The sequence below is a fragment of the Onychostruthus taczanowskii genome, unplaced genomic scaffold, assembly GCF_017590055.1.
Source record: "Onychostruthus taczanowskii isolate IOZ18803 unplaced genomic scaffold, ASM1759005v1 scaffold14, whole genome shotgun sequence".
NCBI classification, from domain to species: Eukaryota; Metazoa; Chordata; class Aves; order Passeriformes; family Passeridae; genus Onychostruthus; species Onychostruthus taczanowskii.
The window spans coordinates 4605701-4628438 of NW_024498573.1; the positions used below are offsets into that span (position 1 = coordinate 4605701).

The 22738-nt window shown below is 47.2% G+C and overlaps 1 protein-coding gene across 1 annotated transcript in view; it reads left to right on the forward strand.

The window, feature by feature from the left end:
• The window catches only part of ADAM19 (ADAM metallopeptidase domain 19), a 32000-nt gene extending 11854 nt beyond the window's left edge, over nt 1-20146 (forward strand). The window contains exons 4-23 of the mRNA XM_041397642.1: nt 1519-1597; nt 3258-3334; nt 5317-5509; nt 5947-6012; nt 7303-7374; nt 8172-8338; nt 9204-9288; nt 9524-9663; nt 10791-10968; nt 11807-11896; nt 13089-13284; nt 13547-13655; nt 14163-14355; nt 14921-15001; nt 15512-15620; nt 15722-15857; nt 16069-16135; nt 16731-16946; nt 18303-18449; nt 18945-20146. Coding sequence (XP_041253576.1) covers nt 1519-1597; nt 3258-3334; nt 5317-5509; nt 5947-6012; nt 7303-7374; nt 8172-8338; nt 9204-9288; nt 9524-9663; nt 10791-10968; nt 11807-11896; nt 13089-13284; nt 13547-13655; nt 14163-14355; nt 14921-15001; nt 15512-15620; nt 15722-15857; nt 16069-16135; nt 16731-16946; nt 18303-18449; nt 18945-19019 — 2476 coding nt within the window. The 3' untranslated portion in view covers nt 19020-20146. The remainder of the gene's footprint in view (nt 1-1518; nt 1598-3257; nt 3335-5316; nt 5510-5946; nt 6013-7302; nt 7375-8171; nt 8339-9203; nt 9289-9523; nt 9664-10790; nt 10969-11806; nt 11897-13088; nt 13285-13546; nt 13656-14162; nt 14356-14920; nt 15002-15511; nt 15621-15721; nt 15858-16068; nt 16136-16730; nt 16947-18302; nt 18450-18944) is intronic.
• Nucleotides 20147-22738: the final 2592 nt, after the last annotated feature.

Here is a 22738-nt window from a genome sequence, read left to right on the forward strand (position 1 = left end):
TTCCACTTGAAAAAAAAAAAAAAAAAAAAAAAAAAAAAAAAAAAAGAAGAAAACTTGTTTCTCTACTTTCTAGCAGTTTAATTCTAAAATCTGGTGCATGATGTGCTTTAAACAGGGATGCAAAGGGATTGAGCTGCAGCTGCATCTGACAACACATTGGCCAGGGTGCATGTGGCATCCTCATGGGTGGCAAATGTGGCACTTTGGTGGCCTGACAGCACCCTGGGGTTGCTGCAGGAGTGTTTCTTCAATAGGCATGTTCTGTGATCCTTCTCCAAATTTTTGCAAGACAAACTATTGTTTTTAAAAACTGCTTTAAACCTACATTTTATGGCTGCTGAGATGGACACAGGATATGACCTTCTTGGTTTGACCCAGATTTTGACTCGCTGTAATTTTACATCACTGTTTAGCAAATGCAGATGTTTAAAAAGAAGAAGGCTGTTTCCTCTGGAACAAAATCAAAATGCTTCTTTCTTTCTAAAGGAGCATAAGAGCTCCTTTTATAGACTTTTGGTCTGATCCTGGGTTGCAGACAGGGAGAATATTGTGTACATGGGGATGACATGAACAAATTCAAATTGGGGAATCAGCATTTTCCTGTAACAAATATGTGAACCAGCTTCTGGGCAACAGTTGAAATGCAGATACAGATTAATTTATGATTGTACTCAGATTTGGGCAGTGGAGACAGGCTGGGTTTGAGCTGAGGACTCACACCAGCACCCAGATGTTGCCTGTGTTGTGTTTGCTATGCAGGACTTGGTGCTTTGAATTGAATCCCAGTATATTTAGGGCATAATTTGGCAATAGAAAGAAAACTGCAGAGACTGACCCCATTAGGGTCAGTTATTTGGTTGAGATTCTGGGTCTTTAAAAATCCTCACGTAAAAATTGAATTGTTTACTTGCAGCTGCTGGAATTGGATCTTGGTGCCTAATTGAACTCAGGGACAGGCTCTCTGTTATTGTTTTAATTTAATAAATGGCTTGAAAGAGCACTTAGATGGCTTGGGGGCCCTTCCAGGAGCGGATGTGCTCCGTGAGAGGTGCTCAGCTCCTGCCAGGGCAGAGGAGATATGGAAGTGGCTGGGTCAGCTGTGCTCCCACCTTCTGACCCTCTGCCATCACACCGTGCTCTGCACAGGTCCCACAGCCCATGGTGATGGTCCTGCCATGGATCTCTTTGTTCCTGGGCCACCAGGAGCTGCTCCCTGAACAATCCTGGCAGGAGTGACACGCTGAGAGCAGAGCACAGCTGGTCTCCTGTGAATCCCTGTCTCTCCCCTGCCCTCTCCAGGTGTTGTAGGTGGTTTCACACCATGGGTGGAAAACAGTGACTGCCCCAAATCCACAGCAGTGTTCACAGCAACAGGAATATTTACACTGGCTTCAGAAAGAGCTGGATCTAGCTGATTTTCCAGCACCCCTTAGAAGCAGAAATCCAGGTCAAAACACAGATCTTACCGTTTTGATTTTTAAATTTGCCTTTCTTTCACCCCCTCCCCTGTGTCTGCAGAAACCTCTTTGCACCAGGCTACACTGAGACCCACTACAGCCACACTGGCCAAGCCCAGAGCACCCCCCTGAGCCACACGGTGAGTGCAGAGACCCCTCCCTCCTGTGCCTGCATGGGACACCAGGCTGGCGCTTGGAGAAGCAGGTGAACCTCTTCCTCCTGAGCCTTTTTTTTTAAGGGCACACATCCCCACAGCTTAAAGCTGAAGGGGAGGGCAGTCCAGCTTTCTGATCTGGGAGGTTCCAGTGGGAAAGCTGCTCCATCCCCCAAAAATGGTAAAAACATCTTTCTGTTTTGCCTGAGCTCTGCTATGAGAGCCAAGGTCAGCAGCCAGCATTGCTCCCCTCTCTCTGGGTGCTGGGGAATTGTTTATTCCTCATACTGCTCACCCCCTTGCTTTTAGTTTTGCCACCGAGTTCCCCACACTGGGGGAACTTTGGGGAAAAGAGCCCCTATAAGCCAGCTCCTGTTCAGTAAAAACCCCACAAATTACTGATCTCAGCCAGGCTTGGCTGCCTCCGCTGCAGCAGCACAAAGATGTGCATTGGTCACAAAGCAAAAATAAAAGATAAAATCCCCATGAGATCATCTTTCCTACTGCTGCCCCGGGGTGAGGGGAAGGGATAGAATGAATATGTTGGCGTTTCTGCCCCAAAGCCTCCTTGTCCCTGCCAGAGGCTGCCTTTGTCCCCCAGCAGCCCCACTGCCCGCGGTGTCACCCTCTCTGGGGCTGCAGCCGCATCCCCTGGGGCATGACCCGGGGCCAGCTCCTGTCACAGGCAGAAAGCTTTGGGTCTGCCCCAATGCTGCAGCCAGCCCAGTCCTTCCCTGGCCAATTCAAAGCTCTCCATTTGTGCTGGCAACAAGGAGCTGTTTGATGCTGTTTGATGCTCTGGCACAGGCGGCGCTTGGCAGCCGAAAGGCCAAATTTCGCAGCGGAGTCACGGAGATTTAGCGCTGATAATCGGAGGAGAGGGAACAACGACCGGAGCATCAGCACGGGACTCAGCAACCCCTAAATTTAATCCCATGTGCCCTGTCCATCCCAATGGTTGTGTTCGAGGGTGCCAGGATGAGGGAAGAGACGAGAATCTTGACTCCATGCTTCAGAAGGCTGATTTATTATATTATGATATATATTATATTAAAATGCTATATTAAAACAATACTAAAAGAATAGACAGAAAAGGATGCATCAGAAGGCTAGAAAGGACAGGACAGGAATGATAACAAAAGCTCGTGACTCTCAGAGAGTCTGAGCCAGCTGACTGTGATTGGCCATTAATTAGAACTGACCAACATGGACCAATCACAGGTGTACTTCTTGTGTTCCACAGCAGCAATTATTGTTTACATTTCTTTCCTGAGGCTCCTCAGCTTCTCAGGAGAAAAATCCTGGCAAAAGGATTTTCCAGAAAATATCGTGGCTACACATCCTGTTTGGGCACCGCTAACCCAGCCTCCTGTGCCCTGCAGGATCCTTCTAACCCAGCCTCCTGTGCCCTGCAGGATCCTTCTAACCCAGCCTCCTGTGCCCTGCAGGATCCTTCTAACCCAGCCTCCTGTGCCCTGCAGGATCCTTCTAACCCAGCCTCCTGTGCCCTGCAGGATCCTTCTAACCCAGCCTCCTGTGCCCTGCAGGATCCTTCTAACCCAGCCTCCTGTGCCCTGCAGGATCCCTCTAACCCAGCCTCCTGTGCCCTGCAGGATCCCTCTAACCTGCCTCCTCTGCCTTGCAGGAGCACTGCTTCTACCACGGCGCCGTGCGCGGCTGGGAGCACTCCAGCGTCACCCTGAGCACCTGCCGAGGGCTGCGGTGAGTGCCTGGCGTGCTGGAATCTGGGAATGCCCCTGGGAATGCCCCTTGGGAATGCCCTTGGAAATACCCCTGGAAATGCCCCCAGGAATGCCCTTGGAAATGCCCCTGGGAATGCCTTTGGGAATCCCCCAGGAATGCCCTTGGGAATACCCCTAGGAATGCCCTTGGAAATGCCCATGGAAATGCCCATGGGAATGCCTTTGGGAATCCCCCAGGAATGCCCTTGGAAATGCCCATGGGAATGCCCCTGTGAATGCCTCTGGAATGCCCTTGGAAATGCCCTTGGAAGTGCCCCTGGGAATGCCTTTGGGAATCCCCCAGGAATGCCTTTGGAAATGCCCATGGAAATGCCCATGGGAATGCCTCTGGAAATGCCCATGGGAATGCCCGTGGGAATGCCTCTGGAATGCCCCTGGGAATGGCCCTGGGAATGCCCCCAGAAATGCCCTGGGAATGCCCCCGCTCAGGTGTTGCTGCCTCCCAGCTCAGCTCCCAGCAGCCTGCCTGCCCTGATTCTCTCTGAGTGGATGGAGAGCTCTCAAAGGCCATCAGCCTGGGTATAAAAAGGGGCGTGTTGGGGAAAATGCAGAATTTGGGGTATCATTAGTAGCCGTGGCCTCCTAAGCAGCTCCAGGACCCTTCCCCCGTGTGCTGCCGGTGTGGACTGGTGCAATGACTGAGTTTGGGTCCACTGCAGCAGAAGACTCTTGGTGGTGGCTCAGGGCTGCATCTGTCACAGGCAGGGACAGGACTCACCACGTCCCAGCCCAGTGCTCTACACTTTGCAGAAACTTTCTCCCACTCTCTCACAGCTGGCAATTTTCTGTGTATTTTGAGGCAAAGTCTTCAAGTCTGAGCTCCCTCCTGGCTTGTGAGCCCTGCTTTCTGCTTTATCCCCAGGTGGTGCCAGGGCTGTGTGTGTGAAACCTTTATTTTGGGAGTAATGGAGTCTTTGGCTGGAAAAGGGGGTCTGTATCCTCAGCCAGGAGTAAACGAAGCAGTTTGTTGTGACCAAGGAGCTGCATCCATTACACCAGCTCAGAGTTTGTTTCCAAAACATCACACGGGCTTTATTGACATTAGTGGTCATCTGCTCTGGAGCCCTGCTGGAAGCTGTGCTGATGGGACTGGCTCCAGCCAGGAAACAACCCCTGCCAAAGCAAACCTGAGACATTTTAGTGAGTGTAACACAGGCCAAAGGGCCCAGTGAGATAACCAGGACAGTGCAGCCACCTGTGGCTTGCAATAAACGTTCCAAAAGCAAAAGCAGTCGCAGGTGTGCCCTGCTTCTCTCAGCCGGTGTTTTCCTAGGCTCTGCTTCCCAGAGGGACAGAGATGCTCAGCATGCCTGTGCAGAGGCTTCCTGCACCCCTGAGCTGTCAGTGTCTGCTGGCAGCTCCTTGATATCTTTTTCTGACTGCTGGGGAGGCACAGGAGCTGAGCACACGTGGCTGCTCTCACTCTGAGCCTGCATGGTGTGGGTGGTGCCCATAAAGCCACACATTTTCCAGAGGGCATCACACACAGATTTCCAGCTCTCCTGGCTGTAAGATGCTCATTGAGAAATCTAGAACCATCTGGGTATGTGCATGACCCAGAGACAATTCTGCTTTTTCTGCTGACAAAATAAGTCTTCACATTTTTCAGGTCAGGTCTGTTAAAGGCAAATTTCTTCTCCTGGTAGAAAAGCTTCCACTGCCCCTAAAGAAAAAGCTGTAAGTTAAACTTCTCAGATTACAGCACATGCTCCAATAGCCTCTCAATGTCTGAGGCCCACTGAATGGATTTTAATATATGGTAGGTCAGGGATTTCCCCCTCTGAACTGAAAACATTCCCACCCTTTTTATTAATGAACTGCCTGGCCTGTTAAGGATAAGTGCCTTGTCAGAGTCAGATGGGAGCTCAGCAGCAGCAGGATTTGTCTCCAGTTGCTGTGATAGTAATCAACTTTCCCTTTTATTGCTTCCCGTTTCAACAGAGGACTTATCACATTGAGCAGCAATTCCAGCTACATCTTGGAGCCAGCTCCTGACAGCCCAAACCAGCACTTGATTTACAGGGTGGACAACCTGAGGTTGCAGGGAGGAGCTTGTGGCTACCAGGGCACTGTGGATGCAACTGAAGATTGGCTCAGGAACTTCACAGCTGGGATGCAATCACCAGGCCAGAGGGTGAGCAGGGCTCAGGCTGAGTCCATGCACGATGCTCCAAATATCCCAGGCTGATCCCAGCCCTGCTGTTCCCTAGGAGCATAGCTGAGAAAGTGAAGTGAAGACCAGTTAGGAGGGTTTTCAGCAAGCTGGTTGTGAAATAGTGGCTGCAGCAGGGAAGTAAATGAGTGCTGGGGACTGTGGTGGGCTGTAGCTGTTCCTACATCCTATACAGGAGCAAAAGGTGGGCTGAGGACAGGCTTGTGGGCACTTGCTGTAGCCATGCTGACCTTGGCTGCCCTAAATTAATAACATTTGGAGGTCCCTGTGTGTGATGGGATGGGGTGAACAGCCAGTGAGAAACAAACTGGGAAAAATTACCTCTATATATTTTGTGAAGAGTTTTTTGGGGAATGTTGGGGGAGTAACCCAATAACCCAGTGTTGCTGCTGCTGCAGGTGAAACGGGACACTCTGCAGGCTACAAAGTATGTGGAGCTCCTGCTCGTGGCAGATTATGCAGAGGTAAGAAATGGGAATTTTATACCCAAGGAGCACTGGGCACAGAACACCCCACCTGCAGCATCCCCTGGGGCAGGGAGGGCTGCTGGGGCTCAGCAAGTTTTCTCTTGCAATCCCAATAGTTCTCAGTGGATAGGGAGAGCTCTGACTTGGTCACTTTTGTCCTGGCAGCCACCATTGGCCCAGGGAGAGATGCAAATTTGGATGAGGACTGAGAATCAGTTCTGGTCTCCCAGGGTGGCAGTGGTTAGTCCTAGTTATGGCTGGGGGAGTCTGCCTTCAGAATAGGGAAATTTGGGGGTTTCCAGGAGTGGTGTGCTTCTAACTGCAGTACACTTAATCTCTAGAGAAGATAACCATGACTGTGCTCTGCTCTGAGCTGCTAGCACATATATAAATAGACATTTTTAAGGCTCCAGATCACAGAATAGGTCTGGGAGAAGCTGAGTGAAGTCAGCAATCCCTCCCCCATCCCCAGCCTGGACAGAGCAGACACACTGACAGAGCAAACCACACAGTGTTTTACTGATTGTTTAATCTGCAGCACAGACGGGAGCCAGGCTGGTCCTATCCATAATTTACAACTTGAAACTCCAGTAGGGAAAACCACACAGTGCTCTGGGCTATAATTTATTCTGAACAAAGCTAAAGAGGCAGAACCTATTTTGGTTTCTCTGTTAGGCAGCAGGACACCAGGGAAACTGAGAAAACACATAATACCCAGGAACTGCCATATGTTGTTCACCATTTGATCAGAGAAACCGGGACAGAGGCTCACGGTGTTGTTGTTAAATGCCCTTTCTTTGCTGTGTCCCCCACTAAGAGAAAAGTCCAGGATTTTGTCATCTGTTAAACAAAAATCTGAACATTTTGCCACTCTAACTCTTGAGCCAAACAGTTTGCTAAAATTAACTCGTTCATTGCCAGGTGATTTAAGTAGGGAAAATTGGTTGGATGAGTGAGATGTGATGAGAGGTCCAGCAGCCTTGACCTCAGGCATGAAGTCCTGTTATCACACATTTTACCTGGCACATTTGACAGTTCCTTGTCAGCTCCCAGCTCTGGGGGCACTGATAAGTTTGGGTGTGCCACCACTTGATAACATCACTGCCATGGTGTGCTGGGGATAAATTCTGAGTATACCTGTACAGGTGGGCTTAAAGGCAGATGTGCAGTGCAGGGAGACTTCACTTCATAGTTGCCTTCTTATTTCCACAATAATGTGGCTCATTTTAACACATTTCAGATCTTTGTAGTTGCCTCTGTGCTGCCTGACATGTCCATTTTGTTCAGTTTCAGAAACATCACTTCAGCATTGAAGCAACAAGACAGAAATTAGTGGAGGCTGCTAATTATGTAGATAAGGTAAGACTGTGTGTGTGAAAGGAGGAAAGCAAGGCCCAGATCATAAAATACGAGAATTAATTGTGCCAGGGGAAGGCTGGCTTTTTGGGAGAGAGAATAACATTTTGGCAATTCTCCCCTGTGACCTGGGGAGAGTGTCTGCCAAACAATTGTGTTGTTGCAAATCCAGAACAGGGTGGAGGGATCTCCATTCCTTGGAGCCAGCATGAGCACCTTGTGTTTTCCTACATCTCTGTAAAAACTGTTACCTAAGTAATGTTTTTTGAAAAGGGACTGAGGTATTCACTTGAAATGGTAGAAAACCTGGGAAGTAGAACTGGAAGGAGCTTTCAGAAGTCATCCCAGCAGTGGTATCTAGTGCTGCTGAAGTAAAACTTCCTTACTTTTCAGATCTGCTCCCCTTAAACCCCTTCCAGCTCTCCCTTCACCCCACTACTCATGAATGCTTCTCCTGTTTGTACTTGACATGGCAGAAGATTATTTCCTTACTCTTTTCAGGAATTTTGACTGTTGGAATACAAAACATGATGTCAGTCTTCAGTCTTTGTTTCTTCAGATTATGTCTTTGCTAATCATTCAAAAATGAAAGCTCAATTCTGTTTCAGTTTGAGTTTAGGTGGTTGCACATTTCTGTCTGCAGAGCTCAGCACTAAGCTGAAATGCGTTTCCAGAGGGAGCATCTTTTCTGGACATGTGGATCTCTAGCAGCAATTAGCAGTACATATTTGAGATTTAAAATGCAGTAAAATAACTTTGTGGTCCTCATTTTATCATCTCTTTTCTTTTCTGTATCTTAGTTTTACAGGGCCTTGAATATCCGGATTGCCTTGGTGGGGCTGGAGATCTGGAATTATGGGGATAAATGTGATGTAACAGAGAATCCCTACTCCACCCTCAAGTCCTTTCTGGCCTGGAGCAGCAAAGAGAGGCTGCACAGAAAACATGATAATGCCCAGCTAATCACGTGAGCTCACTCCTCCTGTTTCTGACAAGTGGGTTGTGTGGGTGGGTAATCAGAGTGTACCACGATATCCTTCCAGGATTCAAAGTGGCTTTGTGGAAAGCATTAATTCCTAGCCCAGCCCACTGACACACAGAGCTCTGGTGCTGGGAGCCAGCTGATGATGGCCTGTGACTGATGGGCCACTGATCCACCAGGGCCAGCAGCCTGGCCAGCAATGCAGATGGCATTGGAAGAAAAATTTGCAGCAGCTCCTATATCTCTTTACCTCTTCCATGGAAATTCATCCACCAGGATGAGTCAGAGGACCTGTAAGGTTGAAATGCAGAGACACAATGCCTTTCCCTTGTTTTCTTTGGTTGGGTTTTTTTCCCTTTAACATTACTGTATTTCCTCTCCATCTGGTCATGTCCTGAGCACAATTTCCAGGACTTCCATTTCAAAGATGCTGTCAGGATGCTGCAGAATTCCAGCTCAGAGGTGTTACCTACTACTCTCTCAAGTCCCCAGGTCCCAGGCTGGCAAATATGAGGCTTATGATAAATTAATTATTCACAAACAGTACTCAGCTAAGGATCCAGAAATAGTCTTTTCTGTGCTTGTTGCAAAGCTCAGCAGGAACACTTTTTGGAACCAAACCATTATAAAAAATAGGATTGTCTGGCTGGCCCACAAAACAGAGTAGCAGTCCAAGATAAACAGACCTAAAGGCTTTGTAGCTCTGCTATGATGTCCTGCTCTGGAAGACACTAAAAAGACAAAGTGTCCCCCTGACACTGTAGGGAGCTGTGCATTGCAGGGTGCATTTCTCTGCCTGCCTCCTCAAGTGCCTCATTGCCATTTCATGCTTTTTCTGGGTTGATTTTAGGGGTGTGCCCTTCAAAGGTACCACAGTAGGCTTGGCTCCCGTGATGGCCATGTGCTCTGATTTCCAGTCAGGAGGAGTAAACATGGTAAGTAATTGCCAATCCCTAATATAAAGCTTCTTGCCAGCAGTGAATACATAGGAGAGATGCCTCCTAGAGCCCAGGGAGAAAGTATTTCCTGTGAAGTTCTCCACTCACCTGTTTATAGGCAGGAGTACCTCCAGTAGATATTTTCTACATGTACAAATGAGAAGTTCCCCTCACCCCATCTACCCAGAGGTGCACAGGTAAAATGCTGACGTGCCTCTTTGACCTTGCACAGGACCACTCTGATAATGCCATTGGTGTTGCTGCTACCATTGCCCACGAGATGGGACACAATTTTGGCATGAATCATGATTCTGCTGGCTGCTGCACCACCCCTGCAGCAGATGGGGGCTGCATCATGGCTTCTGCAACGGGGTGAGTTCATCCTCATGGGCTCAGGGAGGAGTGTAAAGGGCTTTGTTACAAGTGCCTTGGTGGAGTAAGAACTAGAAATGTAGAGTGAAGGTGGGTTTGTTGCTGCCTGCTGGAGTCAGTGTTTATAGATAAAAAAGTTGCTGGGCAAACCCTGGGGCATGGAGCAGTAGCAGTTTGCTGATTCCCAAGGAACTGATTCCTGCCTGAGACTGGCCTTAGGTAGTGGCAGCATTTGAAAGTGGAGCTCTGAACTGTCTGGTAAAAGGAAAATTTTCCTGTTCCCTTTTCTTAAGAATACTCCTTGGTTTCTGAGAACCTGTGTGTAACAGGAAAGAAGTCTTTGAGAGAAAGGGGAAGCAAGAGTGGCTCTAGAAGCCCATAGGAATTCAAAATTTGATTTTGGATGAGGAAATATAAAAATTTCTACCACACAGTCACGAAACATGCCAGATGAACCCATACACTTAAAGCCACATTCACCATTTTCTCAAGCCTTCCTCTCTTTGAGCAGATTTTGGTTTTTTTCATAAGCATCTTCTTTTATGTGTATCATTTCCTCCAAAACCATTTGGGTGAGAAGTGAAAGCACAGTGGCACGCAAGCAGAGCACACAACATCCCACACATGCACAGCCACACATGGAGTGCACAGGCATTGTAGCAACAGAAATTAATAACTCATGTCACAAACAATATTCAAAATTCTTCAAAATGAGGTTGTAGATAGGAAAAATTAAATATTCTTTTTAGCAGTTAGGCTCACAGGCTGAGTGCTGGATTCTCAGGGTTGTTCAGGCACTTGGGAATAAACCACAGCTCCAGTACTGGGGAGGAGAGGACAGCCATGCTTGTCAGCAAGCACAGTCAAATATAAGTCAACATATTTTGGTTCTATAAAGCTTATTAAGGCAATTTTATTACTAAACAATCTTGCAGTGCAGTCTCACTTGTGTGTAGTGCAGGCACAGGAAATCACAGCCTGCTTTAGCACAGCTCCAGGAATTTCAGGGAGAGACCTGTGTCCTTTGGCACTTGTCATGTGCCAAAGGATTATCATGTGCTCTTTTTTGCTTCTCTAAACCATTGCCCAGACCTGTCTTCATGTTCTTCTACCCTGTCTCTCTTCAGGCACCCATTCCCCAAGGTGTTCAACCAGTGCAACAGACAAGAGCTGGAGAAGTATCTGCATTCTGGTGGAGGGATGTGTCTCTCCAACATGCCAGACACCAAAAGAATGTATGGTGGAGGGAAATGTGGAAATGGCTACCTGGAAGAGGGGGAGGAGTGTGACTGTGGAGAGGTGGAGGTAACAATTGTTCAGATCCAACCATTTAGGGTTTAGTGGGACACATTTTTTTTTTTTAATTATGTATTTTGCAAATACAGTTTTGTGATCTGTAATCATCTTTTCTTAGCACAGGAGGCAAAAATATCTTCCTTGTGTGTAAATGAAAATCAAGGTTCTAAATTATTACATCTGACTTCACAGTGTGTACACTGGTACAATCCAATCCAGAACTCAGGGATGGTGTGGTCCAGGGCTGAACAGAGATGATTAAAACTTCATTTAAAAAGAAGATGAAAAAGTGATTTTAGGTCACAGAATCACAGATTCATTTAGGTTGGAAAAGACTTCCAAGATCATCAAGTCCAACCTGTGACCCATCACCACCTTGCCAAGAGAACCACAGGACTGAGTGCCACATCCAGTCCTTTCTTGAACACCTCCAGGGACAGGGACTCCACCACCTCCCTGGGCAGCCCATCCCAATGCTTAACAACACTTTCAGTGGAAAAATTCTTCCAGGTGTTGCAGTTTCATATATAAATTCACTTTACCTCCACTCCTGTTAAGGATGGGGCTTCTCTGAGCACTGCATCTCACTTCTGCAAATCCATCCTTTGCCTCACAAGAGAGCAGGGAGCTGGAACCAGCAGCCCAGACTCTCCAGATGTGATGAACACAAGCAGCTGTGTCCCATCAGAGGGAGGCTGTGCAGCCCTGGCATTCAGCTCGTGCTGGGTACCCTGAGATACCCTGGAAAGGAGGGTTTTCCTTTGTGTGTGACCCACTGTGAGTGAGAACACATCAGTGCCAGCTCAGAGCTGCCCTGTGAACTCTGCTGCACCTCACTGTCTTCCAGGACTGCAGGAACCCCTGCTGTGACCCCAGGACCTGCTCCCTGAAACCTGGTGCTGAATGTGCCCATGGCAGCTGCTGCCATCAGTGCAAGGTGGGGTCTCTGGGTTTTCCTGAGAGGAAAGGGAACAACAGGGGGGCAACCGTGAGGCTGGGAACTGGAGGGGGAAGGGGAGAGAACACAGCCAAATACGGAGTGTTTGATTTTACCTCACCTGGTTTGATTTTAATTTAGGTGCAACAGCCATGAGTGTAATCAAACTGGTGGGGTCCTTTCTTCTGGCTGATTAAATTGACTCCTGTGGTATCTTAAAGTGAGCTGTGAATGCTGCTGGAGTGAAGTCACACTGCCTCTCTTAAACGCTGAGGGATAAATCAGAGCTGATATGTCTCTCCATTGGCTTTAGAAGAAATCTAGACAGAGCTCTTGGAGCTAACACTTCCTCCAGGGATTAGGCTGGATGCTGTGCTTGCTCTGAACCCTCTTTTCTGGGGTGCAGCTGAATCCCTTTAGCTCAGCTGTTTGCTGAAGAACTGCTGGCAAAAAGTATAATTTTAAATCTCAGCTTTCCTTATAGTGATTGGTTAAAATGTGTTTCTGGCTTTGGAGCCAAAGATCTCAAATTTGACAACAAATTAACTGAAAAATGAACATGGGCAAACATTTCTCTTAAGCTCATCTTTATGTTTGCACATTGACTGTTTGCTCTTACTAACCTATCCTGAGCAAAATGGGGAAAACAGTTTCCAGAAATCCACCTGGACTCACTTGGAAAAAGCTCCCAGATGTGACTGTGAGTGCCCTTTGTTCTCCATGTGTGTGGTGGACAAGAGAAGAATGAGCTGAGCAAGCTCGTTAGCAAGGGAGAAATAAGTTATGCATTAGGAAAATGTCTCCAGCAGAAATGACAGGTAAACACAGAAACAAACTCCCCAGCCAGGGAGGGTTTAGGGAACAGATTACACAAACATCTGTCAGAAATGGTTCAGGTAAATTGGATCCTACCCTAGGGTACAGTGAGATGGATCAGCGTCCCCATGAGGACTGGCAGCCTTACATTCCATAAATGATCTCATTGCTATCTGGGGAAGGGATCCAGCCATTAATTGTGTTCTACAGAGTTCACCCAGCTAATGAAATCCCAGAGGCACGAGTCACTGCTAACCTCAAAAAAAACCTTAGGCAAGGAGGACAATGTGACACACGCGAGGTTCTGCCTTATCTACATGAAACCACAGAGGAGCCAAGCAATAATTCTGGGTTTTCCCCTCTGTCTCTTTTTTAGCTGATGTCCCCAGGAACTCTCTGCAGGAAGAGGTCAGGACTCTGTGACCTCCCAGAATATTGCACTGGCGAGTCCCCGTTCTGCCCCCTCAACTCCTACGAGATGGATGGGGCTCCCTGTGATGGAGGAAGAGCCTACTGCTACAGTGGCATGTGCCTCACCTACAGGGACCAGTGTGTGCAGCTCTGGGGGCCTGGTAAGGACACTGCCTGCAGCACAACCTGCTGTCCTTTGAACCAAAAATGCTCCTCATTTGGAGCTGTTCCTCACCCTGAGCAAGGCAGGAGTGCCTTCCATGCCTGCTGTCAGCAGCAGAGTCTGAGCAGCCTTTTCTCCTGCCTTACTCACATGGAGGAGGCAGCAAAAAGTTTCCCGTGCTCCAACCATTCCAGAGAAAGGACAAGTGAGTGGTTGGCACGGGGTGAGATGAAGCAGCCACTTGAGTCTCTCCCATGCAGGAGCACAGCCAGCACCAGATGCCTGCTTTGAGAAGGTCAATGCTGCTGGAGACATCTATGGCAACTGTGGGAAGGACATCTACGGGAATTACAGGAAGTGTGACATGAGGTACAAAGCAGAGGGGCAGCCCAGAGCTGCTCACAGGAGGCGATGCATTTATAGGTTACAAAATTGTGGGCCAGGAGATAAAACTGATCCATGCATTGGTTCACTCTCTCCTCTGCCTCCTGGGAAGCCAGCTGCATCCTTGTGGGACTTGGAGCCCTTACAGCTGAAGTTTTCAGCTCACCATTTTCAAACATCTAGTTGATATTCTTCCAAAGCAGCAGAAGAGGGGGGATTTTTATAATCCATAAGATAAATGTAGCTTTCTAACTGAGTCAAAATTTTCTTAGTCTTACTTGTGATTTTGTTGATGTTGGCCATCCATGGGGACATCCCCCATCCATGGGGACTGTGGGGTGGTACCATCAGTATCCACCAGATAATTCTTGGGAGGTGATGCCTGCTCATTTAACGACTCAGCACTGCTGCTTTAATTTACACTTAGAGCTCATGTCTGCAAAACATTCAGCAAGCCAGGAGTAATCACTTTAGCCTTTCCTTTGAAATCAGAGATGCTAAATGTGGGAAGATCCAGTGCCAGAGCTCAGCTTTCAAACCCCTGCAGCCCAATGCAGTGGCCATAGACACCACGGTGAACAGGCAGCGCTGCCGAGGCACCCACGTGTACAGATCCGACAGTGAGGAGAAGGAGATGCTGGACCCCGGCTTGGTGTTGACAGGAACAAAGTGTGGGAGCCATCATGTAGGTACAGTTCTGCCTGGAGTGGCTTGGGGGAGGCTCAGAGTATCACTTTTCCACCCAGAATGTGCTTTGTGGTTGTCAAGCTATTAATTTTTTATGTCTAATGCTTTTCTGGAAGATTTCTGTATTTGTTAGAAAAATAATTCCTTAGAGGTTTCAGAGAAGGACACAGACCAAAGCTTTATGTCTCTGCCAGATGAGGTTCAGAGCCAGAGCTAAATCTGGGATTTATCTTGTTGGTTGAAGTTGTCTTGCTTAAGGATGAGACACAGTTGGAACCAAAGACATGTGAGAGCCCCTGCAGGGCCTTTCCACATGGGCATGGCCAGGCTGTGGCCAGCTGAGCTCCCACTTCTCTCTGATTCACATGGACTGGGATTTGGGGTAGTGATTAACTGTTTGCTTGGGAACCAGGTTAACTTCATTTCCTGTTATTCTGTCCAGGGAGTTAATTAGTTGTATTTCCAAGGTATCTGGGACCTGCAAGTCACAAAATAGCACACGGCAGTGACATGGTAGGTAACTCAGAGAGCTAACACTGAGTTTTTGGATGCTTTCTGTGCAGGTTTGCTTTGAGGGGCGCTGCCAGAATATGTCCATCATCTTTGATTCTGAGAGCTGTAGCAAGAAGTGCCATGGGCATGGAGTAAGTGTCTTCTTTTTCACCTCCATTCCAGGCTGAAGCAGGATGGGCTTCCATTCTTCTGTGGCTGCTTCTTCAGCTCAGTTCTGATACCTTCCTTAGGTTTGCTCTGTACTTTGGCTTCTTGGCTATCAATTTGAGTATCAATTTCTTTCCTGTTTGATGCATTTTCTGGTCCATGAATGTCCCTTTGACATAGGATTTAAGGAGTCTGATGGAGGGATATGAATTTCAATAAATGAAAAACAAGGAGTAATCTTAGAGAAAAATATCTTGGGCCCAGTTTAGATTGAATAAAAAGTATTAGACACACTAAAGACAAAACATAGCAAAAAGTAACATTTAGGGCAGTTTAAGTCAAACTGCTTCCACTCCCAGAAGAAAAGAGTTTCCAGGCACTCAGCTCCCATTGGAGTCTCTCCTGTAGTGTTTAATTCAGCAAGGGTTTAATTTGTTTTCACTTGCAGGTTTCTTAGTAGCTTCCACTTGAATCTCTGAATCTTCCCACTCCAGGTGTGCAACAACAACAAGAATTGCCACTGTGACCAGGGCTGGGCCCCCCCGTTCTGCAACAAGGAGGGGACAGGAGGCAGCCTGGACAGTGGTCCCCCTCTGCCTGAAGGTGAGAGGGACCAGCTCTGCTACAGGGCCACTTCAGAAGGACTTGAGTTGGTTGGGAGCAGAAAGTTTTCCATTTAAAAAACTCAATTTTCTTGTCCTCAGGCTCTTCAGCGGTTGTGATAGCTCTGGCAATCCTGGCTCCCATTCTCCTTCTCACAGGAATCTTGTTTTTATTCTATTATCTGAAATGCTGGAGTAAATTTACCATCTGTTCTCTAAAGAAGACACCTCAGTTCAGGTAAGTTGTCAGTGCCTTGTCTCCTTGTCCCCCCTCCTGCCAGGACAGAATTGCAAATGCTGTGAGGAATGTCACTAAGTTGACTTGTTGGTATAGTCACTATTGGCTCATGTTTTCACCCCAGTGAAGACAAAAAAGTAAATACAGGAAAATAAAGGAGAAAACACATCAAGACATTAAACACCTTTCTTTTTCTTTTTCTCATTGTCAGTGACACCTCTGGAACCGGCCATGCAAACCCTGCCTTCAAGCTGAGAACTCCCCAGCAGCAGAGGAAGGTAGGGGCAGGGTCCTTCCACCTGCAGGGCAGAGATACAGCTGCCCCAAGGTGTGGGATGGGGTTTCCCCTCACACTGGAGCTAGGGAGTGGCTTTACCAAAGGATAAGAAAAGGAGACAGACATCACCCCTGGCTGAAAGTCAGTGTTAGCTGAGTGTAGCACCTGTTCCTGGTGATTTCCTCAAAGGCAGGAGCTGGGATTTGACAAGGCTTGTGTGGCTGCTTGTCTCTCCTGCTGGATCTTCTGTTGTCACATCCCCCATCTCAAAACTGGAGAAATGGCAAACCCTGGGTTTATTTGCAAAGTGTCACACTGATGACAGGATTACTCTGTTCTCTTGATTTCCATTTCTGCCTTTTGTTCCCAAGTTGTCCCAGTCCATCTCATCAACACCTACCAGACATGCCCAACACATGCTGGTGTTGCATACCCAACATATGCTGGTGTTGCATACCCAACACATGCTGGTGTTGCAGGCAATATTTTCTTCTCTGTGGCTCAGAGACATCACGTAGATCCTCAGAAGTGTCGCAGAGAGTATAAAGGGTGGTTTGAAGTGGAAATACATGAAGACTTGTGTTTTTTCTGCACAGGTGATTGGCTTCCCTGAAATCCCACCCAAACCTCCTTCTCAGCAAGCTCCAGGGCTCCAGATGAGCAGGCAGCAGCCCCCCACCTTCCCTGGCAGCCACAGCTGCAGCAGGGGACAGCCCGCAGGACCGGTGCTGCCGGCACTTCCCAAGGACATTCCCCGGAGGACACCCCCGAGCAGGCCAGCACCTCCTGCTCCCAAACCTCCAACCTCTCAGGTATGGAGTCGTGCTGCTGTCCTGTAGATGCTGTTTGATGGTAGGTTTGTTCTGGTGAGGCCTCTCGCCCTGGGGGAACTGTTAGTCTTGACCCAAACTGACCCCATCTTACGTGAGCTTCCTCTCCGTGGGGCTATTTTGAAAGGTTAAAAGGAAAGATTTATTTCTTTTGCTGACAGCTCTGTTCTAAACTTACTGTGGACCCCACATTTTTATTGGAAGGATGGTAAATCACTCAGACTGACTTCAACCCATTTTGCAAAATAATATTATTATACTGGGGCCCTCAAAGAAGCAAAGGGCCATCTACAGCAGGTAGCAGGAGGGTGGCTCCCAGGCAGTCTCTCTCTGAAGGACACAGAGGAAAACAAACCCTGTGGAGAAAAAATCTTAGCAAATGGGGTTTGTTTCTAGCTCCATTGTTCCTGTGAACAGCCGGCACTTCAGCAGGAAAGAAAACTAAAACAAAAGCAGGAAGCTGAGTGCTGTCAATAAGGAATAGGTATCCTTCCCAGCTGCTTGTTGACAAGTTCCCCATGATCTCCTTTGTGTTCCCTCCCCAATACATCCAGTCTCTTTATCTCAGTCAGCCTTATGAGGTGGAACACTTTTCATAGGATTTCTACAAGAAGCCTTGCTGTTTCTGGGTTAGTGAACAGCCATGAGTTGGGGAAGACAAAGGGTAAATAATTAATGTCACTTTTTGCTAGTTGCATTGGCCTTCCTGGATGTTTGCAGCATCTGCCAGATTTGCTCTCTTGCTATTCCTGTAGGAGCTCTTCAGACCTGGCAGTCAGTGGACTTTAGTCTGCCTTGTCCTTCCTGGAGTCACAGGGCACGTTCCTTGGAGAGCAATAGATCCCCAAGCCATCAAGCATTGCATTTATGCATAGTCTGAGGAGACTGCAGGGGTTTTGGGTGCCCTCCAAGTCGTGAGTGCAGCTGTGTTTGTTAAATCAACACCTGTAAGGCAGCAGCTTAGCACAGACCCTGAGCAACAACAGGCAATTCGCTCTTGTGGGGGTAACCTCTCCCCCTGGGACATGCTTTCCACTGAAATTCATTAGATGAATGGAAAATATAATGCTCTGAGCATCCTATTAGGGACAGCTGCGTGCACAAACAAATAACAGCTTATGGGTCTCTGTGTGTTTGTATGGGCACAAGAACATGCACATATATAGTGTTTACAGGAATTGTATAGGCAAACAAACAGTGAGTGTATGTGTGTGGAACTTGCTTCCAGTCATGAAGTACATCAGTTAAAGTGACTAATTAAAAAGGCTCTGGAACACAGGTTACGTTTTACTTCCAAAACTTATGGCTTAGATTCAAAACGATTTCTTTCTTCCGTAGGATATTTCAAGGCCCCGGCCACCCCAGAGAGCTCTGCCGGCGAATCCCATCCCATCCAGGTCCAGAGGCTGGCAGGGGAGCAGCCCTGTTGTCCCACTGCCCCCTGGGCACAGCAGGGCCCCTGGGCACCTCCAGCCTGTGGCAGAGGTAGGCACTGAGAGGGGTGGTGGGAAGCACCACTCTTCCCTGGGGAATAAACACACTCAGGAGGGAATATCAGCCTGCAGAACACCTTTGTGCACAGCCCAGGTGGGTGCACACAGAGATTCTTTCCAGCCTCTCTGTCTGTGGCTAAGGAGATGCTTTCTCTGCAGGGAGTGTTTCACAAAAATCATCCTGAATACAGGACTTACTAAGGGACTTCCAGGCACTGAGTTTGGTTCTCTGCAAACTGGGCCCTTTAAAGCAAAACATCTCCGCTCCAAACAGCACAGTTATGCGTCTCCAGCCTGCAATATACTGGAGGCCAGCTGTGGAAAATGGAGAAACTTCCAGGAACTTCCTTGTGGGAGAGTTCCTATGTGATGCACTGGGCTGTGAATGCAGACAGGCTAACATCAGCTCCAGGAGAGGGCGAGGACAGTGCTTGTTCTTCCATCAGTGCTCACTCCCCTTCTTTCCCCCTTTTTCCATCTCACCCAGGGTTCTGGAGCCTGGACAGCTGGAGCAGTGAGCAACTTGAAGGTGGGACAGCCAGGCTCCCGTGGGCATTCCTGAGGCAGCCTGTTCCTGGCTGGCTCTGGCCTTCACCGGGCACTGGATGGTCTTCATCACCCAAAAACACTCTCACACCTTCACTGCCATGGACAGTGTCTCAGCTCCTCCCCTCCTGCCCCAGCCCTGCTCCCTCTGTGACTCACCAGGCTGCAGTCAGGCATGGCAGGGGTGCCCCAGGTACACGCCAGGCTCAGCTGGACCCTCTCTGCCTTTTCCACGTAGGGATGACTTGTTTATACGGTATTTAAATATTGTTGTGCAATATCCACTGCAGGGATGGGGTGATGGGGGTTTCCACGTGTTTTTAATCAGTTATTTAAGTATTACCAGGGAGAACAAGCTGTGAGTGCAGGTGCTGGCCTTGATGGGCTTTCATGTGAGCCCTGTTGGCTTCCTCAGCCCCCCCAGCAGCTGCAGGAGCATATTGGTGCTATAGAGAACCCACTGCCTCTGGGGAGAGCAGCTGGTGATAACATTCTTCAGTTTATTCTCTGTTTACAGGGGGTGGCAAGTGGGGCCCCAACAGGGAGCCAGCCATGGAAATACAATTTGTGGGGCCACTGTGGATTTTGGTCAGCTTTAACAGAGGGGATTATTTTTATTTCATTATTTTCTCCATAAAACCCTCTTCAGCATGAACATTGCAACCCTTCTGTCCTCCAGCACTCGCTTGTCTTGCCCTGGTGCTGTAAATCCCAAAAGCAGCCCCAGCACAGCCCATGACCTCCAATCCAGGCCATTAGGGCACACTCAAGGTACGACAGGGCAGCTCTGGCCCAGACCCAGAGCAGAAGGCAGTGCTCAGACCCCTCTGCAGCACATGGTACTGTCAGCAGGAGATGCTTTTGCACGTGTCTGTGCTGAGCTGTAACTCAGCATGGACTGTCTGCTCCCCAAACCACTGAGAAACCTACCTGGAAAATGCCCAGGTGGTGAAACAGCTGAACTTTTAACACAACACATGGTGCTTTTGTAGGGCAGCTCTCTTACTCCAGGCTTTTTCTCCAGGCCAGGGATGGAGAGAGCTGTCTGTGTGCACTTTAAGCAGCTGATGGTTCTGACCCTGAGGACCCTCCCTTATGAATTTAGTTTTTTCTTGTAAGAGTTTGGCTTTTGTATGTGTTGGTTTTTTTGGTTTTTTTTTTTTTCTTTTTTCTTCTCGTGATAGTTTGGCTTTTGTATGTGTTGGTGTTTTTTTTTTTTTTTCTCCTCAGGATTTTAAAGTAAGACCTTCTGTTATGCCAGATTTTTTTTTTTCCTTGAAATTATTTCCTAGGAGAAGACAGGGAAATCTAGAGCTGTAGTTACAACAGTCCTCTTGTGTCTGATTTATATGGACAAAGCCTCAAAGAGCATGACTGCTGCTCCACATGTGAGAAACTGTATTATTGGCATAAAGCAAATGAGTCTTGTTTGCTGGTTCTCTTTCCCTAAGATCTACTCATTAAAGAAACCACAGATAAACCCCAAGAACTCAATAAATTTGTAATTATATGTAGTAGTGTATCTGTAGGATGACTTAAGTCACATTAGTTTTCACAACTTTACTACCTCTTTCTCCACAAGGAAGCAGTTCACATCATGTGTCTTGAAATTCTCACAGATTATTCCTTATTTTACTAATTTTAGACCTTTTCTTACCTTTTATGTGCCTGGAAAACAAACAAATCAAAAAAATTTATTTCCGAAATAAGGGAGGGCAAGTAAAAGACAATAGCTTTCTAATCTTTGTCTTTTTCAATAGTTGGGGTATATTACATATAAAAATGTGTATTCAAACAACCCCCAAACTTGTTTCTTGGTATGTAATGGCAGGTTTGGCTGCTCACAGTGCAGCAGGACTGTACATACACTGTAATTGTTAATTCAACCACAAGAACTTGATCTCATAGCTGAGCCCTCACTGAGGGCAGCAGCACTTCTGCTCCAACCTCTGATCTTCAGCAAATGGCACTGAAAGTCATTAAAATTATTTTCACTGCTTTTCACGTGAGCATGGGATCAAGGTTTCAAAAAATGTCCCCAGACACACAATGCTCAGAGAACAACTGGACATGCCCAAACTCTAATAGAAAACTTTATTGCTGGAATATCACAAAAATCTCCAAAAGGTAGTTTTAAGAGTAAGCCCTTCTAAATTTTCAGATGTGTGCAAGTTGAGTGAATGAGACCAGGGGAACTGCAGGAGGAGTAAAAGATGTTAAACCTGATTCTTTGAAAGATAATATTACTTGGGAGAACTTATAACAAATACATCTCACTTTCTCCTATGTCCACATGTTAATGGTTTACAACAATGCTCTCTATGCATCTATGCAAATACTTGAATAATGCAATTTATTGTGCCTTTTGCCTAGTTTTAATAAAATTTGTTGGTTGTCATTAAGAAATACTCTTTCACTGTCTATTATTTCATTACCTCAGTTCAAATCTTCATTTTCTACATGGCATTTCTCCAGGGATGGCAGGATTGCTGTAATGAAATGCACTTCTAGACTGAAGAACGATGAGTCCCATTTACAGCCATTTTCTAAAATAAAATGCACCAAGCATCACTGATTAGGATGCCAAAACCAAAGCTGGAGTGAGTGACTTGGATTATTTTCTGCCACCAAAGGAGGTCGCTGCAGTTTTACTCTGCTTCAGATGCCTTTTCTGTTGTTCTCAGCTGTCCCTCAGCCTCTTTAGGGCTACATTACTAACATGAAATAATGAAAAACTTTCAGATCTACCTGCAACTTTTTTTATTTTGAAAAAAACCTTTATTTCCCTTTCCATATTCCAAAAAGATAGCACTGAAATGTTATTAAAATAGGAGATTGCCTTGTCATCTCTCCCAAAGCCCCACAGTATATTTACTCAGTGATGCTCACACTCAGGTATAATCAGGTGAGCATCTCAGAGGACAGCAGGACACCTCATGGGGCTCAAAGAATTTGGGGGGTTTTCCAAGGTCAAGATATTTCCTGAGGAAAAAAATACTTTATATTTACAGCCACTTCGTCTTTCAGACTGAAAAAAAATTGTGACAAGAAGTCTTGGAGAGAGTGGTAGAGGTTCTCTTGACATGGGGTTTACCCTGCCAGAGCTCCCCAGCTCTTCTTCAGGTGGGGTCTGGGTCAGTCCCAGCAACTTCACCAAGGCCTGAGCACCAGGGCTGCTCAGGAAAAAAAAAATCCCAAACAAACAAAACTCCTATAAAAATAATTAACACTGCTTCAGGGAAACTCCTGCACCTCACAAAAAACCAAAAGCTGAAAAAGATCTCTCTGTGAAAACACGTCATGGCTTGAGTCCTGCCCCTGAGCCTGACTGAGCAGCTTTTGCAAAATTCACCATGTTTTGCCCATATTCACCAATATTCTTGTCCCCTTATTTGCAGAGCAAGTGATTAAACATGGATGAGCAGAGTCTGAATAGCACCGTGCAGTCCTTGTCTCTCACCTCCTCTTGAGACGCTGGTGTGTATTTTAGAGTTCATGCAAGTGTCTAGAAAGGAAACAAAAAAAGACAAAAACCACTGATCAATGATCCATCAAGGCCTGGAAACAAAGACATCAATGGCCACCGGGGGAAGGAGTGAAGGGTAAACATCAGCCGTGCCAAGAATAAGAGAGGGAAGGGGCCTCAGAGAGGAGCTTTGCTCCAGCACTATCATATTTCTAGAGGACTTTTGTTTCCAGTGGCTGCATGTATTAGGGCCCAGAGAGGATTAAACA